The following is a 10,438-nucleotide window of genomic DNA, read 5'->3' on the forward strand; positions in this document are numbered from 1 at the left end:
TAACAAGATTGACTGGCATTTCCTTCGCGTTGGGTCACATGCCTCCTAATTCACACACGCACAAAACCTCATAGGCTGATCAAATGACTTCTATCTCTGCACTCCACATACCTTCCACAGAAAGAGTTGTTTTATTATGCACATATACAGCTCTGTTTTCAATCAGTCACCTTGAGCGAGTGACTGAGGGCCAGTGTTCATCTGCGTTTGCTCTCTAAGAGGCATAGTCTCCATCCGTAAGCAATTTGGGTTTTTTCCTCGGGGGGGGGGGGGGGGGGGGGGGAGGGGCAGGTGTGGGGTGGTGGAAAAGAAAACAAATATGCAGCTGCCCCTCCCGCCCTCCCCTCCCCAGAAACCTTTCTAGGAAGTTTGCTTGGCTTAACTGGGAAAGCGCAGGACAGTTGCTGCTGTTGACGAGCATTGCAGCCTGCCACGCTAGGAAGGATGGATTTTGTCCTTGTGCCTCTGTGGGGTTGCAGCGGGATTATGGCTCATGTGAGCAGGGGCTTGTGGGATGCTGCCCGCTCGCCCCCTCAACACAGGGGGGGGAAACTGGGAGCGCGGCTGCCTGCTGTGGGTCACGGCAGACTGAGATGCCAGGGGTTCGTACAAGCCCTCCGAGTTTAGCAACTGGCACGAGGTTCAGATCACCTCAACCTCCATACCCAGAGGGAGAGGAGTGTGGAGTGATGAGGTGAAACCAGCCACCAGCTGGCTTGCCAGGACCTGGTAATTAGCTCAGTGCAGTGCCAGCCTTATTAAGGGCAGCGCAGGTGATGATGACGCTGGCACACTGATTCATTACATCTGGAGGGGAAAATCCGCCTAGTAAATGCTGAAGCACAGTAAATATTTTTGGCTCCTCACAGATTGATCCTTGCATTATGCTGATTAGCCTATATTTGTGGAACTGACGAAGTTAAAAATAAGGTTGGTGGAAAGCTACAAGGAAAGGATTTGCATTTTATGGCCACCAGCAATAAACTTTTTTTATTTGTTTTTTTTTTTGGGTGGTAAAAATTTCAACACTTTATTTTTTTCTCCCCATTCCCTTCTTTGGCTCTAGGTTTCACTGTTAGGTGAAAGCCCATAAATTATTTTCTCTTGGCAGTAATATTCTGGAAGGGAGCTGTAAATCTAGAGCACACAGAGTTGGGAAATTTTCTGAAAGAATTCTTTTGCAAATACGTGGTGCAATCCTGCAAAATGCTTCGTCCCTGACAGTCCTTAGGGGGTGGTACGGACGTATCAAAGCATGTAGCAGCATGTGTACTCAGTGAGACTGGATGCTTTGGACTTTCCTGTGAGCTAGGGGGCTTTACGAGCTTTAGTTCATGGAGGTAAATGATTAAACCAACTTCTGACTGTTGCTGTTTTGTTTTCCTACATTCAGGCTCTCACCTGAACTTTCGCTGCCTGGTATATGCTGTTGGGATATCTGTAAGGGATCGCCCAGGAATGGTGGATCACTTGCTGCCTACTGATGAATCCTTTCAATCTACAAGATCTTCTCTTGGATACTTTGGGGACATGACAGCAGGGGTGAGGTCCTACCAAATGCTGCCCTCTCCCCTGTCAGAAGATGACAGCGACTCGTCCAGCTTTTGTTCTTGTTCCAGCCCTGACTCCCAGGTTCTCAGCTCCAGCTATGGAAGCACGTCCAGTGCGGAAAGTCAGGACAGTATCTTAGACTACTTATTGTCCCAGGCATCGTTGGGGAGCACTGCTGGGACATGGTGGGACAAAAGGAGACTTCAGCCAATCGTGAAAGAGGAGTACTTTAGGTTGCCTGAATTTGCTGTGGATATGGAAGACTCAGGACCATTTCAGCCCACACTTGAGGAAATTGAGGAGTTTCTGGAGGAGAATATGGAGTTGGAGCTCAAAGAAAGACCTAAAAGCGAGACCAAGGACTTGAGAGCTTGCAGCCAAGTTTCTGTTGCTTCGCTACAGCAAAAAGACCATATGTTACCCAGTGCTGGTTTAAAAGAGAGCAAAAATGAACAGTTGAGCAGCGCAACAGAAGGTGTCCAAGCTTCAAATGGAGGAACGTCCCTGGAGAATGGAATACCGGTTATGCTCCAAATTCAGCCTGTACAGATCAAACAGGAGTCCAACACGAGCCCCAGTTCCCAAGGACCATCACAAGAGAACATTAAAATTGCACAGCTCCTAGTCAACATCCAAGGACAGACATTTGCCCTTGTGCCTCAGATAGTTCAGTCGTCCAATTTGAACTTGTCCTCTAAATTTGTCCGCATCGCTCCCGTCCCCATTGCCGCCAAGCCAATTGGGCCAGGAGGCATGATCCAGGGTCAGACAGGAATCATCATGGGTCAGAAATTTCAAAAGAACCCTGCAGCAGAACTCATTAAAATGCACAAATGTTCTTTTCCTGGTTGTACCAAGATGTACACGAAAAGCAGCCATTTGAAAGCCCACCTGAGGAGGCATACAGGAGAAAAGCCTTTTGCATGCACGTGGCCGGGTTGCGGATGGAGGTTAGTATCGGGGTGCAGCACTGTCCAATCCCCCTTCCCCTTTTTGCTCACTTGACCGAACTTGCCAAGCAAGTAGGTTTGCACTCTGTTTTATAAACTGTCTCTGTTCCCAAAACTTGTTCAGTTGGTTTGAGAATTAAGAACTTTTTCTTCCTGTTAGGTAATCCAAGACCTTTGATAAATTAATTAGCAGAGCATCACCTGCTGGCACCAGCTGTTTAAGTGTCTTCAAAAAATAAGTGGTCCATCATAATTTGTATTTCATTCCAAGAGGGTCAGATTAAGCTTGTTACCACAGGCAATACCTTGCGTTCACATCAGTGTGGTTGCAACACACCAGCTGCAGCAGATGCATGGCTGGTACCAGCTGAGGGCTGTAAGTGAACTGGATGCTTTAGGGCAGAATCACTGTGTGTGGCCCCAACTGCGTGGGGCTAAATGTGACCACTGAAGGGCTCTGATAAGCAAGTGTGGTTAAGAGCAGTATTCTGTGCAGTTTCATAGAAAATGCACTCTGTCCCGCTCCTTCTGGAAGTGCTGGCAGTGACAATCTGGCATGCTCTGGGTTTTATTCTCTGCATTGATTCAGGAAAATGCGTGGGTGCCACTCAAAGTTGCAAAAAGCTGTCAGATGTAACAACATAACCAGAAGGCTGAGGTGGAGTTAAGCATTGCTTGAATGAAAGATTGCAGGTTTGATTGAGCAAAACCTTTTGCAGGGGGTATCTCTTGAATGACTTCTATTATTAATTTCTATTTTTAATACTAGTTGAAAAATTAAAACTTTGTTAAAAAAAATCAACTTTTTATTTTAAGGAAACTTTGATGGGAGCCTTCCTCCTTCTTTCCAATTAGCTGTATTACTAGCCTGTGTGCTGGCAAGTGTTAATATACAGCATCACAAATTATGATGGGAGAAACCAAAATCTTAACTCCCTTGTATTAAATTAAACCAGACTTCTTTAAAAAAATATCCTGCAGAGCTTCAGCGAGCAATGTGTAATGAGGAAATGGGCTGTGATCATGAGGAACAGACGAGGTAAAAAGTAACAGGAGAGGGTTGTGTAAAAATGCAAGTGAGACACGCAGTAGTTAGAGATGGCTGGATTGGTTTGAGGGAAAAGGTCAGAATGGGGCCAGTTTGACGTTTGCCTCTCGGAAGGACTGAGGAGATCAATGCAATTAATTTCTTTGGTGATTTTTCTATCCTGTTTGAGTTTATGGTGGCTCTACAGACTGGTGATGGTTTTCTTTCCTTTTGTGCTGGTGGCACTTCTCATGAGCTGGGCTCAGTGGCTTGCTGCTCAGGATACACTGAAATTAAAGCCATATTATTTAGCTGATTGGTCCCATAAGCCACAGGCTGGTTTGCTCCTGACCTGCAGTAGAGGTGCTTGCTCCTTTTTATTGGGTTGCCAGAGTACGTGTGCACAGGCAGCAGATGTGCCTCTTGCCTGTGAACGTGCCTATGGGTGTCTTGTTGGCTTTCCTTGCGCTGGGATGTGAGCAAAACTCTCATTTTTGTGATAAATGCATGTGGCACCTGAGGGTTTGTCTGACCCATGCTGAGATTTATACCAACAATCCCAGTGACTTTTGTGGCTCCAGATCAGGAGCCTGAAGTGTTGCCTGTGGGTGACCTTCTCCAGCTCTGTCTTATTACAAAGCTGGTGTTTCCCAAGCTGCAAAACCAAGGGGAACATTCAGGAAAAATATTAAGTGGTAAAGGGTGGAGATGGAATTTACGCCAGGGTGCCTGCCTTTTCCCAGTGTTGGTGTGGATCGAAAGCAGGATGAAGGTGTAAGGTGGGCCAAGAGAAGTGCAGGTCGCATAACTGGGAGCACCCTGGACTTTTACTCTCAGCCAGCCACAACTTTTTAAAGATGAGGAGCCCAGCAAGGATGAGAAATTAATCACCTTAGCTACAAGGAACGTGCGTCTTGCCCCCAAACAGCTGCTGGAAGGGCTTCTTAAACTCCCTGTTGCTGTTTATCTTGTTGCATTTCACAGCCCGGGCTGGAACCCCAATCCTCAACACCCCCAAACTTTGGAAGGGCTCTGCTCTGAGGGGGGAGGTTTATATCCAACAGGAAAGGTGGTACTTGGGGAGCTGCTTCCTGCGCTAACAGCAATCCTTAGCACCAGCCTGAGATTCCTGTGCATCCCCTATGTGCTGCTTCTGCATCAAAGGCCAGACCCAACTGAGCACTGAATTACTCAGTCCCCTTTCATCAATAAAGCATGTTTACCTTATCCAGAAGTACAGCGAGAGCTGTGATCTTGCATGACTTAAGTCAAATGCATCTGGACTGTTTGCTCCCAATTTTATATCATCTCAAATGAATTTAAGCACTAAAACACTGCTGGGCTCTGCTTCCCCCTCCTTTCCTTGCATTCTTGTGCTTGCGTATTTATTTTTTCACCAAAGACACTTAAGATCTGACCTCACTGAAGACAGTAATTTCAAAAACAAACCGAAGTGTTGCCTAGCACAGAATGGCTGAGCTGTGGGGGTTAAAGCTTTCCTAGCTCTCTGGGCAGCCTTTGCTATGGTGAAGTTGCATGCTTTAAATGCACCAAGGTAGGGATGTGCACACAGCAGACCCTTTTGCTAACACCTAGGACAGCTGGAGGGTCCCAGGCACCTCCCTGAAGGAGGCTGAACCCTGCTTGCTTGTGTCCTTCCTTGGCACAGGGCAAGAGCTGTTTTCGGCAGGCTGCAGAGAGGCGTTCGTAAGTGGCCGGTGACCCGTTGCGGTCGATACCCCGCTGTACTGGTCAGCGCGCTGATCCGTGTCATGCCAGCTTATACCTTTGGCACATGGCAGCTTCTGGTTAGCGCTGCTTCTGAGACAGCCCTGACCAAAAAAAGCTGAGCTGCAGCACGGGCCTCTCCCCAGCAGCTGTGTTTCGCCATGGAGCAGGAGAAGCTCTTTCTTTCCCTCCGCTGGCACAGCAGCATGCAAGGCTGCAGCTGTTGTAAGGCCTGGGGGATTAGGCAATGGCGTTTACATGCCCTGCTGCATCGTTGGGCTGGAGATGCTACCCCGCAGGCGGCTCTGCAGGTGACAGTGTGCAACACAAGCTCTGCTGGGTTTGGTAGGGAGGGTTTAAAGGCTTGTAATGCACATGGCTGGGAGCGTGTATGGGACCGGGTGAGCGTGGGGAGGACCACGCGTGGGACAGGTCAGGGCAGGTGTCTTGCAGTGGCCTTTTTTTTTGCTGGTGCTGTGCAAAGGGGTGTGCAGGTGCGCAGGAGGAGCGCTGATTTACCATAGCGGTGTTTTGGGGATAGGCAGGATGAATCCAGAGCCTCCTCTCCACTGTGGAGGAGATGTACAGCCTGGGTCAGTCTCAACGGCTGGTGGCCATGGTAGGGACCATGGACTATGAGGCTGAAGCTATTGACCTTTCTTGCCCTGTGAGCCACATAGTGATGCCTTTGTTTGGCTGGGAGACACAGGACACATCCTACACATCAGGGAGCTCTAGGATTTGTCTCCAGGGAATATGTACTTACAGATCCTCTGGGGTCCCATCAGATAGAAAGATGAAGGAGGCTCTTCTAGTTGCTTGTGGGACTGGGGGTACCTTGTTTTTCTTGAATCTGTCATTCCACTGGGGTTTATTTGCAGTTTTCTTGGGGTGATCTTAGTGCCAGAATGTGCTACAAATATCATTTCACTGCAGAGCAGGCCACCAGATCCTCCTGGCTTCCTTGTCCTAACCTTTGTGTTGTTTTTTTGTAAACACACCGACAACTCAGGGTTTATATCTGTGGGCTCTGTAAGTTGATCTTTCCGTGACTGCTGGGGAACAGTATTGCAACATTCCTGCCTCTTCAGCTAAGGACATCGTTATGAGGCAGAGTGTATTTTTATCAGATGAACTCATCCAAGCTCCCAGGGTATGAGCGGAGCTGCTCATTCCTGATGTGCGCCTCTTTCTCCCCCACCATCTGTGCAATCTCCATCTAAATGCACTTGCGGAGCTCTTGTGCAGGATTAGCTGTATGCTACTGCACTTCTGTTGCAGATGATGACATGGGACAAGGCAACTCGGCCACATCTGGTTTTATTCCTTCTCTGAGTGATAAGCCTGTATATAAGAAGACATCTCTTTGCAAAGGTGCTTTTCCTTCTCTGCTCCCTGTTTTCCCTGGACATGGTTGCCACTACTGGCCACAGGTCCATTCCTTGTCCAGGAGTGAGTCCTGCTGAGGCAATCTGTACAGGCAACATCCTGCCCTCGCCAGAAAGATGCTTAAGTTCCACGCATCCGTAGCTCTAGAAGAGCCTCCCTCCAGGGATGTGGCACTGGGACTAGCTCACTGCTAAGGACCTGAAAGAAATCCTGGCTCTGCTGCTCCCGGGTCCGTACTGTGGTTTTAGGAAGCTGTGGCTGGAAGGAGTAGGGTTGCTAGAGAAAGCAAATATGCAGTACTAGGGGCAAAGAGAAACCCGTGTTGTAGCCTTTACGAAGAAGACATGTCCTAGGCGAAGAACAGATTGATGGCTCTGTTAGGGCATCTGCCTGTTGCTCTTAATGGTGAATTTGACTCACCATGGGGATACCAAAGCAAGGACAAGGCAGAAAAGCAAGAGAATGGGTGAAGGAACCTCCTCTGGAAATGCCCCCGAGAGAGTTGTGTCCACACCATATCTTACCCATTGCCAGTACCTGCATCTGCTTTGTGCTGGCTGAGGATTCTCTCTGGGTAGCATCACCAGACTGAAGAGCTGCGGAAACTGAGGAAACCATTCCCAGCTTTCCCAGTGCCTGCACTGTGTTCCTCAGCGGGTGGTGGGAGATCAGAGCTAATTAAAAACTTTATGTGGAAACTTATTTTTCTTGCATGAAGGACTTATTCATAGGAGCCCAGTGATCCTGTTTCCCCCCTTTCATAAAAACAGCGTATTCACTCTGTTGGTGATGTGATATTTTGCTCCAGAAGGGCACATTTTTCTACATGTTCTTTCACCCATTTATTCAGCTAGTGCCCATGACTTCATTTATTTATTGTAAATAAATAGCTGATACCATTTCTTGCAAGCGCTCTTTCTGTGCCGCTCTTTGTTACTGCTCTGGCAACAAAACACTTAATTGCCCTTTGTCAGGCAGCAAATTTTTGTACCCATCTGGACAGGGCTGTTTTAGTGTGACATTATTAATTAACCCTGTGGCACCCAGTCAGGTCCAAGCTGGAAAAAGAGCTGGTCCTACTGTTAAGACTGAAGGATTAGTTGATTTGAGTTCAGAAAAGCCTGTGGGATTCACAGTGGCTGTTTGGGGATTTTTCTGTGGAGATGGAAGGTGGGAAATATCTAAAATAATATTACTCTGGGAGACAATTTTGGTAATTAGAGGCTCAATCTTGGTTTCAATTTACCCGTGAAGTAACTGCTAATGGCCATTGGGGCTCAGCTGGATTTCAGCTGTGACGATGTTGAGCATCTCTGGTGCTGAGATGTTGATGACCCTTTATTTGGCCTGCAAGAGCATGTACAAAAGCCAGTTTTTTGGCTGGATCTGATAAGCCATGGAGCTTCTGTGTAGCTGTGTTTGGCTGTTATCGGAGGTCCATCTCAAACTAGGTGCAATTACCAAATGTCTGTTGTGCTTGGGTTAGTGGGAGCTTGGGGCAAACCTCACCTGCGGGATGTTGGTTGTTATCTCTGCTTGAGAATAGTCCATGCTTGGATTTGCAGGAGAGAGGTTGCAGGACAGGCTTGGAAGGGGACTGGCAGAGGGATCAAGAGTAGTGCAGTTTTAGTTGAGCTGTACCCATGTTAGTGGGTTTGGGGCAAGGTTTGTACAAACATTGCTTTCATGAGTTGTTCTGAGTCCAGAGTTGACATGGGATGGGGTTGATAATTGTGTGTTTCCATCATTGCTGCTGACTGCCAGTTGGGACCAGACCGACCTTGCTGTGCATCCCTTTCAGTTTGTGTGTTTGGGCTTTGCCACAAGTGGATTCTCCCAGTGGCCTAAGGGGACTTTTTTTTTTCCCCCACTGTGAGAGACTTAGCAATGTAAAACCCCATTTATCTGAAAAGGCTTCTCTTCTCTTGCAGGTTCTCCAGGTCAGATGAGCTGTCCCGGCACAGGCGCTCCCACTCGGGGGTGAAACCCTATCAGTGTCCTGTCTGCGAGAAGAAGTTCGCTCGAAGTGACCACTTGTCCAAACATGTCAAGGTGCATCGGTTCCCACGAAGCAACCGCTCCGTCCGCTCCGTGAACTGATTGGTCCTGCTTTCCCCTTCCCGCCCAGCAATCCTACAACAGCTGATGACAGCACTTTGCTCACTATATTTTTAGTGATAATTTATTTGTCTCCACAGAACAGTCAATGCTGTTACTTGATACCACCATGTCTGAGTGTCCCATGTCTTTTAAAGATGATTTGAGAATGAAGTCTTTTTGGGTCAAGGGAGGGGGATGCTTCTTCCTTTTGTTGTGTTTTCTTTCTTTCTTTTTTTTTTTTTTAAGGATGTTATTTTCCTTTCCTTCTATCTTTCCCTCCTTTGCTGCTGCTTCTTTCGGAAATTACAGTGTTTTATTTTTAGCTGTTTTCTGCTGCACAGGAAAATGTAAGAGTTGCTTGCTGCTAGTTAATTATAGCCCTGGCATTCCTGAGGGCTTTGCTCATGTACAGGCCATTCATTGTGAGTTTTTATTAAGCTGCTCTATTTGTCCAGTTTGGAAACAGCAAATTCCTTTTGAAATGAGAACAACTCCTTTGTTTTTGGGTCGCCTGAGCCAGGGATTTGTAGGGGCTGGCCATAGGAGGAGGAACAGTGGGAGTCGGGGACAGGGGGAGGCAAGGCATGGAGAGCGCTGGAATGTGCCTCTGTGCCTCTTTGACTTCTCCAGCTCACATCTACCTTTTCCTTGGTAGGGCTATATATAAATATTTATGTATATATATTCATACATATATATTTAAGCAAAGGCATGTCCCAAGCAAACCTGAAAGCTCAGGCTGGCTGAAGTGGCTCGGAGTGGAGCCTCTTGGTGTGGCTGAGCGTGTACTGTGTGCATGCTTCTCCTGTTCCTTTGCTGCTGTGGAGGTGAAAGGGTGCTCATGCATTGAGAGAAATGCTGCTTTCCTTTGACTTTGGTTCACAGCATCCACTGTCTTTAGCAGAAGAGCTGTTGTCTAGCAGGTAAAGCAGCAGGAAACCATTTGTGAGAACAGCTGAACTCTGTTCCTGCATCTGCTCCTGTCCTCTTGTGTGATCTTTGGGGAGAAACCAGAGCGCCAGCCCCAGAGGTACCTGGTGGTCCTGGTGAGCACTGGGCATCCCGAGCGCCCGCTGCAAGTCAGTGTCTTGCTGGTTGGAGCTAAGTCTCCATTACTCCGCTGGCTGGCAGGGTCTGGTAGGATGTACCTGTACCCAGGGGAGGGTGGGAGGCATCATGGCCTGGTGGGACAGCACCATGAGATCTTCTGTCCAAGGGTGATCTTCAGTGCTAATCTACTCCTTGCCGACAGCCGTGTCAGAGCTCCATGCAGCTGGGGTGGGTGAATGGGTGAGAACAGTAGCCAAAAGAAACAAATTTCTGTGGTAGCTGGCTAAGAAGGGAATTTAAACAAATACTCGGATGGTAGCAGGCAAGTGATTTTGTTTGTGTTTCTTCTTGTTTTGTTTTTCCTTTTGAACTCTGGCGATTGTAAGAAGCTTTAGAAGAAAATAGAATTCAGTAATTAGGAACGATTTTGTGATGGATGTTGCATTTCCTTTCCATTCGCAAATGGCATCTGTTTGTCTTTTTGTTGGCAAAATGGGAAATAGGAAACTGCGATTCTAGCGGTAGGCAGAGCAGGAGCCTGTGCTGTGCAAGAACAGCAGGTCTAGCTAAAGCAAATGCATTCCTTTTGTCCTCTAGAAATTAATATAAATGACCTATCATCTGTTGACTGGTTTATATCACA

General features: G+C 47.5%; 1 protein-coding gene across 1 annotated transcript; it reads left to right on the plus strand.

Annotated features, from left to right (window-relative positions):
* Positions 1 to 1,458: 1,458 nt before the first annotated feature.
* Positions 1,459 to 8,745, plus strand: KLF15 (KLF transcription factor 15). The gene is made up of 2 exons (XM_009952312.1): positions 1,459 to 2,501; positions 8,577 to 8,745. Exons 1-2 carry the CDS (start codon positions 1,459 to 1,461, stop codon positions 8,743 to 8,745), a joined length of 1,212 nt encoding a protein of 403 aa, XP_009950614.1.
* Positions 8,746 to 10,438: the final 1,693 nt, after the last annotated feature.

Source organism: Leptosomus discolor, chromosome 9 (genome assembly GCF_034619465.1).
Source record: "Leptosomus discolor isolate bLepDis1 chromosome 9, bLepDis1.hap2, whole genome shotgun sequence".
In the NCBI taxonomy this organism is placed as follows: domain Eukaryota; kingdom Metazoa; phylum Chordata; class Aves; order Leptosomiformes; family Leptosomidae; genus Leptosomus; species Leptosomus discolor.